Source organism: Mercenaria mercenaria, chromosome 2 (genome assembly GCF_021730395.1).
Source record: "Mercenaria mercenaria strain notata chromosome 2, MADL_Memer_1, whole genome shotgun sequence".
Taxonomy (NCBI): Eukaryota; Metazoa; Mollusca; class Bivalvia; order Venerida; family Veneridae; genus Mercenaria; species Mercenaria mercenaria.
In genome coordinates, this window is record NC_069362.1 from 107238742 (window position 1) to 107257364 (window position 18623).

The 18623-nt window shown below is 33.6% G+C and overlaps 1 protein-coding gene across 9 annotated transcripts in view; it reads right to left on the bottom strand.

Moving 5' to 3' along the window:
* Positions 1 to 5685: 5685 nt before the first annotated feature.
* The window catches only part of LOC123564843 (transmembrane channel-like protein 7), a 43548-nt gene continuing 30610 nt past the window's right edge, over positions 5686 to 18623 (bottom strand). For 6 of the 9 annotated variants that reach the window (XM_053537458.1, XM_053537460.1, XM_053537457.1 and 3 more), the window contains exons 16-18: positions 17877 to 18132; positions 11848 to 11904; positions 5688 to 9220 (exon numbers count right to left, since the gene is read on the bottom strand). In XM_053537458.1, coding sequence (XP_053393433.1) covers positions 8888 to 9220; positions 11848 to 11904; positions 17877 to 18132 — 646 coding nt within the window. In that variant the 3' untranslated portion in view covers positions 5688 to 8887. Of the gene's footprint in view, positions 9221 to 11847; positions 11905 to 16356; positions 16383 to 17876; positions 18133 to 18623 lie in introns of those variants that run through there. The other 3 variants (XM_053537464.1, XM_053537463.1, XM_053537465.1) reach the window with 3 other exon arrangements.

The window sequence follows — 18623 nt, forward strand, 5'->3', positions numbered from 1 at the left end:
TGAACCGTCCAAATACAGAAAATACAGGATGTTTTTGTACGCGCGTGCGTCCAAATACAGAAAATACAGGATTTTTGTACGCACGTGCATCCAAATACCGTAATATATTGTACGCTTGGATAGATAAAATAGGTATAGAATAAACCTATTTATAATTTCTCCATCAGTTTTGACGTCGTTTGACACTGAATTCATTTCCTTTATTATGTTAATTGTGTGTCCTGAGGAGGGCTAATCTAGCCGACACGCTTGTAATAAATAAAAGTGGCTTGTTCTATTTTGTAGTTAGGCCTAAAAAAATTCTTTGTTTCCGGTAACATGCTCAAAATAAATTAGGGTAGGTAGGTCGGAATTTTTTTTTTTTGGAATTGTTTTTTATTAAGGGAGACTTCAGAAAATATTTTTGTGTCAAAAAATGAATACGAAATTAACAAGGGGGTTATGCCTTTGGAGCATCAACAATTTGATTTTTAACATCACTGAGCATGTTTAAAGCATAAAAGTGCAGTTTTGCAATTTTTTGTTAAAAAGTTGAACAAAATATTCTCATAGGCCATAAAACATTTAGGGTCTGGCCAAAAATTTAGGGTAGGTCGGGATACCGGAAACAAACAATTGTTTTTACGCTTTATATCCCCACAAACGAATTGGGGTGGGAGGGTGCGGTTTGGGCGGGTATATAGGAGTGAGATTGTCCGTTGGTTTTCATTGCGGAAATAACTCATGAAAGGATTGACAGGTTTAAATAAGTTTTGGTATGATAAACACGTTCAAAGGCGCTTTACATGTAGCAGACGCAACCATACAGGGCAAGAAATTCATCATCTGCTAGTGAGACAAAGCTCAAAGAACAGATAGAGAAAAAAAATCCTTTTTAGATACAGACCTATCCGGCTAACTTAGCCTAAGTTATTTGCGAATAGACAGTCTAGTTCTTTAACGTCCCCGGTGTATAGTACCAATACGCGAAGCCGTCTTTCCTGGGAAGAACCAGTACAGGCCTCATAGTTAGATGGTAAACTCTCAAGAGCACAGGCTTCAAATTTGGACCACATGCATAGTTTTGTGTTCAGAAATGAAATTTGACCTTGATTTTGACCTAGTGACCTACTTTCACATTTCTCAAGCTACAGCCTTCAAATTTGGACCACATGGGCTACCCAGAGATCATTTATGGCCATGCCTCCTGGCCGCGATGTTTTTTGACAAATCCGAATAATTTGAACAATCTTGGTAGAGGGTCACACAAGGACCATTTTGTGTACCGAAATGAACTTTGATCTTGATATTGACCTAGTGACCTAATTTCACATTTCTCAAGCTACAGCCTTCAAATTTGGATCACATGCATAGTTTTGTGCACCGAAAAAAAACTTTAACCTTGACATTGACCTAGTGACCTACTTTTTTCACATTTCTGAAGCTACAGGCTTCAAATTTGGACCACATGCATATTTTTGTGTTTTGAATTGAAATTTGACATTGATTTTTACCTAGTACCTACTTTCACATTTCTCAAGCTACATCCTCCAAATTTGAAGCACATGCATAGTTTTGTATACCGAAATGAACCTTGACCATGAAATTGATCTAGTGACATACTTTCACATTTCTCAAGCTACAGCTTTCAAATTTGGATCACATGCATGGACCACATGCACAGTGTTGTGTACTGAAGTGAAATTTGACCTTGATTGTGACCTTGAGCTAGTCTTGAAATTTGGAACATTCAAAAATGGCTCAATGGTGGGCGCCAAGATCACTGTGTGATCTCTTGTTATTTTCTCAAATCTATTTTTATTTGAACTAATCAGACCACTTGTTTCAACGAGCTAACCGGCTGTCTGACACCATACGTGACCAAGTCCATACCGTGACATATGATTTCTCTCAAAACAACGAGGGTGTAGTCGCGATGTGGTCGTCATAAGATATGTAAATATGAAAAACCAAGGCTAAATATAGATTTTTCATAAACTTCTACTTTCACATACAAAATGTTGTAAGTAAGGCTCTGATTGGCTAGCGGAAGGGTTGTCAGAACGAGGCTATCAATAGCACGTCTTCAGATCCTATGTGCGTAGCGTTAATTGTAGTTGTACTTTAGTCAGATTGACATTGGCTACAATCCACATTTTTTCACATAGTTATCAACCACGACGCTTTTACGCTTGTCCAGGTACGTTCTTTTAAACTAATGGTCGGATGTTTATGAAATCTCTGCACGGCAACCACTTATGCTATAATAACTGAAACCATTGTCTAGTTATAACACTAGGCTCTTTCAGAAACACTCGTTTCAGTTTTTCACCTTCAAATTAAACAACTTAAATTGCACCTTCTTATGACCATTTATTTTTTATAATTGCCATACTTCTGTGACAATGCCGTATTTTGGGGGTATTATTCGTCACGCCTGTGATAGGTCTAGCTATAACTACTTTTAATATGTAAACTACCAGTACATGTAATATCAATATCTAATTCTTGAAAGTAATCGTATTGGACTATATGTATTGAAATTTTGAGACAAAAGGTGTGTTAGTGTTGTATAAATTCTTGTCATTACATATTTTATGTGAATACTGATGTAATCGTATTTTGAGACAAAAGGTGTGTTAGTGTTGTATAATTTCATGTCATTACATTTTTTATGTGAATACTAATGTAATCGTATTTTGAGACAAAAGGTGTGTTAGTGTTGTATAATTTCTTGTCATTTCATGTTTTATATGAATACTGTAATCGTATTTTGAGACAAAAAGCGTGTTAGTGTTGTATAATTTCTTGTCATTACCTGTTTTATGTGAATACTGATGTAATCGTATTTTGAGACAAAAGGTGTGTTAGTGTTGTATAATTTCATGTCATTTCATGTTTTATGTGTATACTGTAATCGTATTTTGAGACAAAAGGCGTGTTAGTGTTGTGTAATTTCATTTCATTTTATTACATACTTTATGTGAATACTGATGTAATCGTATGAAACTCCATGCATTGAAACTGTGTTAGTGTTCAATGATATAAGTTCATGTCATTACATATTTTATGTGAATACATGTACAGTACTGATAGTGCTTGTGCATTTAAACTACACGAGTGAAAATCGTATGTGACGTTATGTGCGCGATTAGTATAGGCTTTTAATACGTACCATTTTGTTTTAAATAATTATGAATACAGATGGTGATAAAAATAGTATTTGAAAATCAACCCTTATATTCACTTAATTATGCTTTTATGTAGAAAGAGCAGAGAGTGTACTTTCGTATAAACAATATGAATGAAGATAGAAGGCACGATCGGATCATAAAAAGTGGCCTTATTTGACAAAAAATCTTTATGATTGGACACCAAAATTTCAATTGAAGCTGAAATTATGATTTCTGAGCAAAAACGAATCACCTGTTTGAGTTTTATCCTGGACTTAATGATATTTTGAATATAAATTTGATAGGACCTATTTTTATCGATAGGCAAAAAACAATTTATCGTGAGTTGGTCTAAATATCAATAGTCAGCGTAAATTCTCCCACATTGAATGTATACATACTTGAATGTACACTATTAACCCTAGGTTAAGCCTAATCCTAGCCTTTAGACAGTATATTATACTCTCAGTACGTACCTACAACGTCTTTTAATATCTCGTAAAATTAAATACGTTCTTTGTGTAACTGTTAAATGTTTAATTAGATGTACAGTTACATTATACGTTATAGAATTTAAGTAAAACAAACAATGTTATGTTGTAGTGTAAAGGTATATTGTTTAAAAGTGCTTTTATAGCTTTGTAAACACTAATTGTTAAAAGATTTATACTAAAATTTTAAGGACGATTTTTAGCTCACCTGCTCAGGTAAGTTATTGTGATTGCTCGATGTCCGGCGTCTGTCTGTCTATCAACATTTAGCTTGTGTATGCGATAGAGGCTGTATTTTCTAATTGATCTTCATGAACTTTGGTCAGAGTGATTGCCTTGATGAACTCTAGGTGGAGTTAGAATATGGGTCATCTGGGATAAAAAAAACTAGGTCACTAGGTCAAATCAAAGAAAAACATTGTGTATGCAATAGAGGCTGTATTTTTTAATTAATCTGCATGACATTTGGTCAGAATGATTGCCTTGATGAAATCTAGGTCGGCTTCGAATATGGGTCATCTGAGGTCAAAACTAGGTCACTATGTCAAATCAAAGAAAAACATCATGTATGCAATAGAGGCTGTATTTTTCAATTAATCTTCATGACATTTGGTCAGAATGATTGCCTTGATGAAATCTAAGTTGGGTTCGAATATGAGTCATCTGGGGTAAAAATGAAGGTCACTAGGTCAAATCAAAGAAAAACTTTGTGTATGCGATAGAGGCTGTATTTTTTAATTGATCTTCATGAAATTTAATCAGAATGATTGCCTTTGTCAAGTATAGGTCAAGTTTGAATACGGGTCATCTAGGGTCAATAACTAGGTTACTAGGTCATATCAAAGAAAATACTTTTTTAAACTTAAGAGACCACATTGTTGGTCCAATCTTAATGAAAATTGACCAGAATATTTGTTTCCATGAAATCACTAGATCAAACATGTTTACACTGTTACGGTGTGTTTCTCAGATGAGTGACCTAGAGCCATCTCGGCCCTCTTGTTTGATTTTGTTTTAATTTAAAAAGAAAATTTTTACGTAAAGCCCCCTTAAAGATTTATTAGTATACCTGAAGATTCGTATTCAAAGCAATTATCCTTTCAGCGGCAATTTATATAACGTATATCGTATCACGTTACCACAGAAACTGTTGAAAAGAACCTAGCCCACTTTTGTTTCTGTGATTATACTATGGCCATTAACATATTATTTTGCAGATCCATAACAAAATTTGGCCGATCTGGAAACAACTGAAAATGGCTTTGAACACAAATATGTCGATGATAAGATACTATATAATAATTACCCCTAAAATGTAACAGTGAGAAATACGGTTTTTTAGAAAAAATTTAGGCCTGCTACCCTTTACTAAGCGGAAACGGTAACATTTTTTCCAGTCAAGAAGAGTATATTGATATGTGGGGAAACTGAACAGAAAGAGCAAGAGACAAAAAATACGTTTATGGTCTCGTACGGTGTCGAAACACAAGACAGTTTGGGAAAATTTCAAAGCCGCGTTAAGGTAGTACTTTTTAGGTAGAACCACCAACCTTCAGTAAACCTGCTGGATGGCTTCCTCACATGGATTTTACTCCCCGTGTCACTAAAGAAGTAGTTTTCAATAAAAGTTGAATGTGCGAAACTGGAAGTTAATGTATAAATTTGACATACCAAATGAGTCTGTGTATTTATTCCTCTGTCACAGATTATGTGGCCACATTAATTCTAAGTTAACGTAATGTTTCAAGTGTTTCAGTTATGTACCAGTAAAAACCTATTCTCCGCAAGTAACTGCCAATTTCACAAATAAGGACGACTGAATTCAGACACAATGTCTTTCATCAAATCGTCAAGGAGAATATACAACCAACTTGGGGATCGAACTCACGGCCCTGCTATCCATATTGAACTAAGCGGTGCTAACTTTATTTTGCCTCTTACGATTATGCAAGGGTAAGGCAGTGGTTCCAATTCTTTTCATACTAAGATCGTCCCAGAACCACATGGGGCTAAAAAGAAAACAGAACAGATATTTAATTTCTCTTGTTTTATTGCAGTATCTTCACAATGCAAAACTTAAAAACTGTAAAACTTTTAAAACTATTTATACAAACTGGACGGTTTATCAATATTCAAATACTGTATCAATAAAGTACAACTGCATCCATGTTTTATGTACATCTATGAACTGCAAAAGACGAAAGTCAGATATAGATAAAACTTATTCTTTGTAAATGAGTAGATTTTTCTATTCAAGAGGGTAGCTTTTATAGATATATAGACTATATAAATAGGTATGTTTGAGTCCAGCTCAAAACAATAAAGTGACGCATGATCGTTCATGCAAGAACATGTAAAAGTAAAGTAACAAAAAAGTTAAAACATAAAGAAACAAATTAAAAAATGAGAACAGACATTTTTACAGAAATTCTTTGCTCTTCAAAAAAGTTAACAAACTTACATGCAAATTTCACCTAACTTTTATAGCACAGACAATAAAATATCAATACTTTTATTTAAAATATTATTTGGATCGTTACATGCCAAAAAAAAATCATCCTATTTGATTTTTTCCTCATCAAATTCTTTAAGTATAATCTTGAAGTTTAGCTTCAAAACTATTTCAAAATGTGTCAAGTTTAATTTTAATCTTATTAATTTCTTAATTTTAACAAAAAATAAAAAAAAATATCAAAAACATGTAACATGACATAAATATAAAACTTTAAAAACAAATTCTCAACAAACAAAATTCATTCTGCAAGATATTTCTTGTGTAAATGATAATCACATAAAACTGTAGATTGCATTTTATTTTTACATCACTTCTTTTTTTGCAATTACAGTCAACAGATGTATTTGTGCCAGAAATGGTGCTTTTCAGTTGTTTGAACTTAAGAAATAGTGTATAGAAAAATTGTATTGTAATGTTATCAATACATGAAAGAGGTTATACCTACACATTATTTAGATTCTAATAAATATGCCCTTTATCTGAAACAGAAGATAAAATATAGTAACGCTCTTTCTTGGTCGTAACAAAAACATCGAAGTTATTGCCTGTTAACATAATTTCATTTTAGCATACAATTGTCTTTTTTTAAACAGAAACAAGCATATTATAATATTGGATATAAAATTTCTTAATTTTTGTAAGAGTTTTGAATGCGCCTGTTGCTCTGTAAGCAAATATTAGCGAAAATAAATCTTGCGAATAATACTTGATCTACAGTATATAATTACTTTTTTAATGCAGTATGTTTCTAGACATACTAATACTATAATCATTTGATAATGTAAAATGGTATTATTATGTACCTGTAATTAATTGGTTGTAAACAATTGGCTTGTATTCTAAAAAACAAACTGATGGACACAAAAATCCGTATCACAAAAATGGAAAATTCCAAATTTGTACCAAGCATCTGTCTGGATTTATTTTGTAAATATTCATGACCTGAAGTTCTATAAATAGTTCAAATAAAATGGGGGGGGGGAAACAACAACAAAAATGATAGCGGTTCCTTACAGATTCTCTGGTATGACCATCTTTACCCTAAAATTGCAAAACACTCAAAGTGACATTCTTTTTTTACTGATTTTCCGTAATTATGCTTTCAGATCAATAATTCTCATGTAAATGGAACATAAATTTTAAAATGAATTAATGATATATTTCAAAGAAGTAGCAATGAAAGAAATTCAATTTATAACATCTATAGCGATACAGTGTTTGTTTTTTTGTAAAATACTTTTAAAGTACATGGAGTAATATGATAACAAAGTGGTCATTCAAGATGTTGTATTCAACTTGCATGGGTTTTACCAGACTGGATCATGCTCTGTCCCTTGCAAGGATTTAGGTCTGGCAAAGTTTATTTGAGCTGAATATAGCATCCTAGATAAACCTTCTACTAAAATTATAATCAGAAATAATTGATCAAAAGTCTTAAAATTTGTATTTTTTGGCAAACATAATAACAAAATGAACTTTAGGATAGAGTAACAAAATAAAATAAAGCAAAAACCATAAAACTTAATGACTTAAAAATGTTATTCTTGAGTATTTTCATAGTCATTCTAACACGACCAGCATATAACCTCTGTACACATAGAAGAACATCAGTCACCAGTTATTTTGTGATAACCTATGCACGTGAAGTGACGTCATACAATTCTGGTGCGTAGTACAGTCGTAAAAAGTAGTAACCATTTTTGATACTAGTATGTCAGGTTAGAATCAAAGTAACAAGTTTCGAAGTGTGATTTATCGTAGAATAACCCAAATTGGGACCTTATTATTTCTTAATTAACATATTTCATTCTGGAACTAAAACAACTTTTTGTCCAACCAAAAACTAAACCTTGTAAAATTGAATAAAATAAATAAAAACTCCTGCCAGATACAGAAAAATATTCAATGGTAGAACTACTTGCTTTAGTCGTGGTGTCAAATATAACTTTAGAAATAACATAGTGATTGGGTCTTGATGTTCCATGCGTCAGAAAGTTCATAGTTTCAAACAAGTTTTGAGTATTATCTATCTAAATTTATAACAATCCTTGATAACATGACACTAGAAATAGGTTTATGTATTAAAAAAGGGGGGTCATTAACATAGTACCTTCGTCTTCCATGATGCATTCAGCTGTCATGTATTTCGGCAGGCTGGACCACACAGAGTGCAAGAGCCTTATGGGATCGGCACAATCCACTCCAGCAGGATAGAAAATAGCAGATCAAGGTACTGTTAGAATAACCTTACTATAGCTATAACCATGAAAATGTAATATCATTATATATAAATAATAACATATTTTTTAAGGTAGTGGAGCCATAGTGACAATCAACAATTTCTCCTGGTATTGTACTGATCTAAAATTATGCTATTTCAGAATTTTCTTGCAGATAATATAATTCATTCTAGAACTTAGTTTTTCTTACCAACTAAGGAAAGCTGAACTTAAGACACATGGAGCCAAATTGACTTATTGTCATTATGGGTGTAGCACCTTAAGTAAAAAAAAACATAATTCAAAGGTTTCAAAGCTTGTCCACGTCACTTCTTAAATGTTTGAAGCTAGTTTCAGCAGTTTTTTCAAGCTATTTACAATATGTTACAATAGCAAAATACTGCAGACTAAAAATTCAACATACAACAGGAAATACTATTTCAGCTAGATAAAATCACTATATCACAGACAGAGAAAATATTATCACAAGTATATTTTGTATTTTCAACTCTACCACTCATCTAATGCTTCTTTTGCTGTTTTTTTATGGGTATCTTTTGCAAACAAGGGAGATGATCCTAGTCCATTGTTTGACGGAGGAGACTCTCTCACAGTGTTATTTATCGGAGAAGCTTGATTATTTACTGGAGAGGCCCTTTTATTTGCTGGTGGTGAGGTTCTGCTGTTGACTGGTAGGATCACTGGAGGGGCGGAGTTATCTACAAATGGGGAGGAGTCAGGGGTTGGCTGGTTCAATGTATTGTCATGGAAATCTTCAGGTGGACTCACTGGTGTTACATTCTTAGCATTTTTGTAACTTGCTGGTGGTGGAGCTCCATCATTCTGAAAGTTAAAAAAATATAATGGTCAATTTGATGAAAGAAATGGCAAATATTCTTAGTGTTGAAATTTGATATTATTTAATGCATTAATTCAGTCTTTAATTCATTTTTAACAGACCAAATAAAACAGAGAGAATAGTTACTGTATATATATACATCTTTTATAATACAACAAAAATAAAATATACTTATAAACTGCAGTTTAAATAAGAATTTAAGCAAAATGAAGCAAAGTTATGTTCATACAAAAAAGCAATACAGAACAGAAGTTAAGTACATGACTGTATAATAAACAAAACATATTAGCTGAACATATCATGCAGATTTACGCTAAGGTGGTGTCAACTTGCTACAAAAAATAATCTCAGTTTCAACACTGACAAACATTGTTACACAAAGGCAACCAAACCAGATCACAAAACATCTTTCAAAAGTACAATCAGGGCCGAAGTTTGGAGACCAGTCTCAAAATCCAGTTTTGATTGGTTGCTGCTTGCCACACATTAGAAATTGACCAATGGCATGGCATAATTCTAAGACTGATGTCCAAACTCAGTTTTATAACCTTCGACCCAGTGCACTTTTTTGCTGAAGCCAGTGTGTTGTAAGGGCCAGAGTGAAGTGACTGGTAAATTAAATGTAACAGGTAACAAAGAAAAACACTGCAAAACAGACACTTGTTATTTATTATTGTTAAAAATCTATTTAATATATGACAGTGTTGTAATATACAACTTTTATTTATAACAAAAGGGTCATGATGACCCTGGATTGCTCACCTGAGTAATATGAGCTAAAATGATGCTAAAATATTAAGAAAGTAGGTCAGTAGGTCAAATTTATGGTCACCGAAAATCAGTTTTAAGATCGGTGTGCAAAACTGTACATGTCATCCAAATTTCAAGGCTGTATCTTAAAAAAACAAGAATGCAGGTCAGTAGATCAAAGTCCTAGTTAGGTGACCCTTATCACTTGGGTCATCATAATTAATAATTATAATTAAACAGTCTAGGAAATATGATCTGATAATGTTTAAGTATTTTTTCCTATATAACTCATATAACAAGTGATCCCCGGGGCGGGGCCCCTATTAACCTCAGGGGCAAAATTTGAACAATCTTGTTAGAGATCCACTAGGAAATGCTACATAGCAAATATCAAAGGCCTAGGCCTTGAACTTTCAGACAAGAAGATTTTAATTTTTTTTCCATTTTAAGTAAAACTTAGGAATGTAAAACATGGGACCCCAAGGGCAGCAGCAGGGCCTCTTTTCGCCCCAGGGAAATAATTTGACTTTTTGGTAGAGAACCACTAGGCAATGCAACATACCAAATATCAAAAGCCTACGCCTTGCAATTTCAGGCAAAAAGATTTTTAAAAAAATTTCCTATATAAGTCTATGTAAAACTTGGGATCCCAGGGGCGGGGCCTCTTTTCACCCCAGGGGCATAATTTGAACAAAATTTTCATAGAGGACCATTAGATGATGTCACATGCCAAATATCAAGGCTCTATGCCTTGCAGTTTTGGACAAGAAAATTTTTAAGTTTTTTCCTATATAAGTCTATGTAAAACTTGGAACTCCCAGGGTGGGGCCTCTTTACACCCCAGGGGAATAATTTGAACAATTTTCATAGAGGACCATTAGATGATGTCACATGCCAAAAATCAAGGTTCTACGCCCTGCGGTTTTGGACAAGAATATCTTTCAAGTTTTTCCTTTCGGTTGCCGTGGCAACCAGAGTTCTGTGTGGAATTCAAATTTTTGAATGCTTTTGAAAGAGGGCCACCCAAGGAACATTCCTTTGAAGTTTGGTGTAAATCTGTAGGGTGGTTTTCAAGAGTAAGATTTTTTTAGAAAATATTGACGGACGACAGACGTCTGACGATGGACATTTAGCACTCGCAAAAGCTCAGGTGAGCTAACAAGGGTATCACTTCTACTCAAGTAAATACTTAATTTAAAAGTAAACCTGTTTTACATCACAATGTTTTTGCCCCAATTTCACGAAAATACTTACATTTGCTAATTGACTAAAGTATGTTTACTGAAGGTTTTACTTTTCATAAGCAAATTAACGTACTAAGTCAATTAACAAACATAAGTTTTTTCCTGAAACTGGGACCAGAATACCTAATAATACCCTAGAAAGAGCTATATAGTATTATCAAAGAATTTCTAAGCGACAAGGTGATTTGTATGTCTAATGTACTAGCTATACATAAAATTTACCAAGAAATTGCATGGACATGTTCATTCACACAAATCTACTGTTTTCAAGGATATAAAACTAAATCAGGAGACAAGACTCAAGATGCAGACTTGCCATTTGCCAGTTTCTAGATTTAGCTTAAAATCAACCAATCAGATGCTTGTGTTTTGAGACTAGTTTTCAGTCTGAACTTCATAACCTTAGGTCCTGGTCTGCGTCCAGGTCCTTTGCAAATGAAATGTAAACTGTGATTACAAACAGTTAACTACTAGTATCTGACAAAATAAAGATTATGAAAAAATTAGAGATTGATTGCTGATATGAGATTAATACAAAAGTGAAAACACCAGTGACAAAAGTTAATTATTTATTAGTATGTTTGCAGAAAAAAAAATGTTTTTGTCAAATCACATACCACAGGTGTACGGATTATGCTCTTTTCTCTTCCATACAAATTTATTTCTTCTGTTTTCTAATAGAAAAAGAAGAGAAAAAGTGCAGTTAACTGTATGTTCTATGAAACAATTGCCTAATTATACCACAGCACTTTGTCTATTTATCAAATTTAAAGAACAACAGAAGGGATGCATTAGTCTGTGTTATAAAATGTGATCAAAAGTAAGTGGGAGGAAAGATGTAAAAAGGGTATAAACAAACAACATTCAGGTGAAAAAGGTTTCTCATGTAGTCAGTTTTTCACAAGAATTGAGAACTTAACAGCTATTGACATCAACATTATTGGAAAAGCTAAATTTTTTATATATAATTTTGAATCATAGATTTTGATCTATCTTGGGATGGTTGCCTGTTACTTGTTTCTATGAGGCCAATCTTAATTAATTTACACAACTGCACAGTTGGTGTGATGTACTTGGTGCGTTGAGCGACACATGTACATTTTGTATATAAATATGTTTTGTGAACACAATAACCGAGCATACCACTGGCATTGGTAGGTACTTGACATCATCATAAATGAGCTGTGCCATGAGAAAACCAACACAGTGGCTTTGCAACCAGCATGGATCCAGACCAGCCTGCACATCCGCACAGTCTGGCCAGGATCCATGCTGTTCCCTTTCAAAGCCTATTGTAATTAGAGAAACCATTAGCGAACAGCATGGATCCTGACCAGACTGCGCGGATGCGCATTCTGGTCTGGATCCATGCTGGTTGCAAAGCCACTATGTTGGTTTTCTCGTGGCATGGCTCAAATGTATAAGGCAATCTACAAACATTGTTAATTGACTTTTGTAGTGTTCACTTCAAAATAAAAACAAGAGGACCATGATGGTCCTGAATCGCTCACCTCTTCCCACATGACCCAGTTTTGAGTACGACGTCGTTTTTTCTATTATTTGACAAAGTGACCTAGTTTTTGAGCTCATGTGACCCAGTTTTGAACTTGACCTAGATATTATCAAGATAAAAATTCTGACCAATTTTCATGAAGATCCATTGAAAAATATGGTCTCTAGAGAGGTCACAAGGTTTTTCTATTATATGACTTATTGACCTAGTTTCCAAAGGTACGTGACCCTGTTTTCAACTTTACCTAGATATCAAGGTGAACATTCTCACTAATTTTCATGAAGATCTCATGAAAAATATGGCTTCTAGAGAGGTCACAAGGTTTTTCTATTTTTATACCTACTGGCCTAGTTTTTGACCACATGTGACCCAATTTCGAAACTGACCTAGATATCATCAAGGTGAACATTCAGATCAATTTTCATGAAGATCCATTGAAAAATATGGCCTCTAGAGAGGTCAAAAGATTTTTCTAATTTTAGACCTACTGACCTAGTTTTTGACCGCAGTTGACCCAGTTTCAAACCTGACCTAGATATCATCAAGATGAACATTCAGACCAACTTTCATACAGATCCCATGAAAAGTATGGCCTCTAGAGAGGTCACAAGGTTTTTCTATTATTTGACCTACTGACCTAGTTTTTTAAGGCACGTGACCAAGTTTCAAACCTGACCTTGATATCATCAAGGTAAACATTCTGATCAATTTTCATGAAGATCCATTCAAGGGTATGGCCTCTAGAGAGGTCACAAGGTTTTTCTATTTCAAGACCTAATGACCTAGTTTTTGATTGCAGTTGACCAAGTTTCAAACTTGACCTATATATCATCAAGATGAACATTCAGACCAACTTTCATACTTGAAAAATATGGCCTCTAGAGAGGTCACAACGTTTTTTCATTATTTGACCTACTGACCTACTTTTTGAAGGCACGTGACCCACTTTCGAACTTGACCTAGATATCATCAAGATGAACATTCTGACCAATTTTTATGGAGATCCATTCAAAGTATGGCCTCTAGAGAGGTCACAAGGTTTTTCTATTTTTAGACCTACTGACCTAGTTTTTGACGCACGATGACCACGTTTCGAAACTTGACCTAGATATCATCAAGATGAACATTCAGACCAACTTTCATACAGATCCCATGAAAAATATGGCCTCTAGAGAGGTCACAAGGTTTTTCTATTATTTGACCTACTGACCTAGTTTTTGACGGCACGTGACCCAGTTTCGAACTTGACCTAGATATCATCAAGATGAACATTCGACCAACTTTCATAAGATCCATGAAAAATGGCCTCTAGAGAGGTCACAAGGTTTTTCTATTATTTGACCTACTGATCCTAGTTTTTGACGGCACGTGACCCATTTCGAACTGACCTAGATATCATCAAGGTGAACATTCTGACCAATTTTCATGAAGATCTTGTGAAATATATGGCCTCTAGAGAGGTCACAAGGTTTTTCTATTTTTAGACCTACTGACCTAGTTTTTGAAGGCACGTGACCCAGTTTCGAACCTGACCTAGATATCATCAAGCTGAACATTCTGACCAACTTTCATAAAGATCCCATGAAAAATGTGACCTCTAGAATGGTGACAAAGTTTTTCTATTATTTGACCTACTGACCTAATTTTTGACGGCATGTGACCCAGTTTCGAACTTGACCTAGATATCATCAAGGTGAACATTCTGACCAATTTTCATGACGATCTTGTGAAATATATGGCCTCTAGAGAGGTCACAATGTTTTTTCTATTTTTAGACCTACTGACCTAGTTTTTTAAGGCACGTGACCCAGTTTCGAACCTGACCTAGATATCATCAAGGTGAACATTCTGACCAATTTTCATGAAGATCTTGTGAAATATATGGCCTCTAGAGAGGTCACAAGGTTTTTCTATTTTTAGACCTACTGACCTAGTTTTTGAAGGCACGTGACCCAGTTTCGAACCTGACCTAGATATCATCAAGATGAACATTCTGACCAACTTTCATAAAGATCCCATGAAAAATGTGACCTCTAGAGTGGTCACAAGCAAAAGTTTACGGACGGACGCACGGACGGACGACGGACAACGCACGATCACAAAAGCTCACCTTGTCACTTTGTGACAGGTGAGCTAAAAACAAAAAACGAAAAAAAAACAACAACATGAAAACCATGCACTATAACAATTTTGCATCCAGGACACAGGGTTTAGGCAAAAATTTCATGCTAGATTCATGATGAAAGCTTCCTAGCATCTGACAGTCAAAGAAAAACCAAAATGAATTATAAAATTATAAGAATTATGCAGAAAAAAAGCAACTAAACTCCACTGATGTGTTCAAAACGCAGGTATTATATATGTAAACATCTACTGTTTTGTATTTAAAAAACAGCTAAGCAAAACCTATAGACATCTTACAATAATCTAGTCATAAAAATATAATTAGTATATAGTGTAATAAGAGCCGTGAAATAAACATCCGCCATTTGCTCTTCAATTTTTTGAAATTGAACCAACAGTTTGAAGTTTTCATATAAAGATGTGAAGTAAGCATAGCTATGTTAGTATTCTAATAATAAATCAATAGCTTCATCCAGTTTATGACCAAAAAACTTTACAAGCACAGATTTCGATGGGGCACATATCCAGATTTTTGTCAAATATTTCGCAAATTAGAATTTAGTTGTCTTCAATTGGTTTTAGGTAGTGAATTTTGTATTCAAAACCATTGTGTAATCCGTTAAATACGAAGGAAAATCTATCTGCTACCATATGTTATGCCGTGAAATTTTCAGAAGGTACAAGAAATAAGTGTTATTTTTTTACCATACTCCAAAAAATTCTGATTTATGAATTCCAATAATTTACGATAATAAGTTGCCATCAAATAAAATGATTTTACATCTGGAAGCATTCCCCTTTAACTGCAGGTTAGTATACAGAACAGAACTTACCAGTGCTAAAACTGATAAATAGAATAAGTGTATAGAATAAGTGTAGAAAAGTATCAAACAAATTCAATGCTAGAACTTCACAACAGTGCTAAATGCAACTCAAACCAGGGTGTACATGGGGCAGGAATATGATAGCCACTAAGCTCATATTAATCCTCTCTCAGCTGTAAGTCTAGCCAGGTTTTTATCATTTTATTTTATGCCTAACAGCACCTGGGCTAGAATTGTCAGCCTGTTTAATATTCACAGCGGAAAAAAGTACAACTTAATTCATAAATTTCATAGGAGTGTGGCTAGGGACTTTCTTCCCTATATTTAAAGAATTCACCAAATACATTTTGTATCAGTATATTCTAAAGGTCCCAAGGAGTAATACATTTACATGCAAACTTTAGTAGGACTTTTTTTTTTTTTTTAAAATCAACGAAATTATTTAAAAGACATTTCACAACCAAGAGTTTATTCTTTCCATCACTAAAGATTTGACCAGTATTATGCTTTTGACCTCCGATCTTGTTTGACCGTGATCTTAAACCAAAACGACTATAAATAGAATACATGTACTGTAAACTGACAAGAAAAGTACAATTGCTTTCAGCTTTATTTGAAAAAATATGAGCTTAGTAACTTAAGTAACTTAAAAGTAATAACACTACCTAATGATAACCATTCACCACAGTTCCTGTACAACAAAAATGTTGTATTTTAACACTTGTATAAAGAGTAAGAATTAAAAAACATGTATAGTAACAGTATATTTATTTCTGATATATTTAGGAGAAAGATAATGGAGCAGTGCCATGTGAAAACCGACATAGTGCATTTGCGACCAGCATGGACCCAGACCAGCCTGCACATCCATGCAGTCTGGTCAGAATCCATGCTGTTCGCTTTCAAAGCCTCAATCGCAATAAGAGAAACCATTAATGAACAGCATGGATCCTGACCAGACTGCGTGGATGTGCAGGCTTGTCTGGATCCATGCTGGTCGCAAATGCACTATGTTGATTTTCTCATGGTGCGGCTCAATTTTATCCAATCAGCTTTAACATAAAAAAATATGCAAGATAACTATGTTTTCAGAACTGTTTTCAAAATGCCAAATATTATTTTCTTTTAAAAAATCATTCAGCCAATATATTTTTAACTTTTCTAATTTTTTTTCCAATTTAAATAATTTTATATGAGAAAACAATAAGATATGTAGAAAATTGATGTTAGTGTTTGGAATGTTAAAAATTAGAAAAAGTTCTCCTTTTTTCATTAAAAACTGTCCAGTGAGTGCTAGTTTATCAGACATTTTAAAAAAGAAACAAGTTAGAAATTTATTGGTTATCTTGTTGTTGTTGTTTCTCCTTTGTCATGTGTTCACAGTGAGAACCAACAGCAACGTTTAGATAAGAGAAATTTCAGACAACAAACATGAAAAGACAAAAAATAAATTAATTCAATATTATCTTAGATTTAGATAAGTTACAACATCAATACTGGTTATACTTAAGAAACAATTTAAATATCCTCAAAAGAAAAAGGAAATGAAATTAAAGACACAGAGACAAATAGTTTTGAAACTATTATGGAAGGAAGTTATTTGATCATTAAATGTTGGACAGGTTAGATATAATAATATATAATTACAATAAAGTTTGTATTTTAGAAAAAGAAAACATGTTACTGTAACACTGAACTAAAGAAAAGACTTTTTCTATCAAATTGATTTGTAATGTGATCGTGGACACAAAATTTCGTGGTTTTGGCCTAAGCAGTTTATAATTTGTGGATTTGTAAGGACAGAAATTCTGAACTTTGAACTAAAAATAAATAGGAATTTAACTTTGTCATATTGAAATTTAATTTTGTGCATTGACTCAACTACGGAATCCACAAAAACTAGTCCCCACAAATATGAATGGCTACATGATGCAAAAGTTTTTCTGTAAAAATTGTAATAAAATCTAATTTAAAACTTGACATCTGAGTCATAGATCAATCATTTAACATATTTCTTTCTCAGTATTGGGAAGTTTAAGGAAGCAGTTAAAAAAATAGTAAAATCTTTGTCAAAGGAATAGTTCAATAAAGATTTGAGAGCCTAAATTTCAGGAAATTTATCAAAATATTTCATTCATTTGTGATAAATTGTTCCATGAATTGTTCCATTATCTAAGACAATTACCTCAACTCCAACATCTCCATTTTTCTCCGGCTTACTCTTTGTTTTTAATACCAGAGGTGGGGGTGTTTCATTTACAGTTTTAAGCTGAGTTCTCTGGTATGGAGGAGGCTGCTTCTTTGGTTGCCCTCCAGTCAGCTCTGCAATTCTTGAAAGCAAATATTGCTTGTCCTTCCCTTCTAACACCAGCTGATCTTTCATAGTTTCTACCAGATCTTTGTGGGCAGAGTTTAATGCTGAACAATAGTATATTGCTAATCTGAAATATACAGACAAAGTAAATGTGAGACTTTACCACAAAGAGCACAATAAGAAGTTAACCAACTAAAATTTCAGCAATATCTCACTAAACAGTATAAATAAAGTCTAATTTAAACATACCCAAGGACTGTTCAAATTTATAAACAGATCACTAACAAGTTCATGCTTACTATCTATTTTTTTTTTTAATCAGGACTTCAAATACCCTATGATGAAAAAGCACTGGTAAGAAGCCCTGAAGCAACATCTGTTCACAAATTAACTGTGAAACAGCTAGTAAAAACTTGGGGAAAATAATGAATACTTCACTTCAAACAAACATTCCCACCCATTTTCACACTTCAATACTTTTTTAGTATCTACATTTACCAGTAATTCATATTTTCACAAACTTGTTCATTTCAGATGATGACATACAGTCAAACCTCTTTCCCTCAAAGTTGACGGGACCAGCAAAAACGGTTCCAGTTACCATGTTTTCAAGCTATC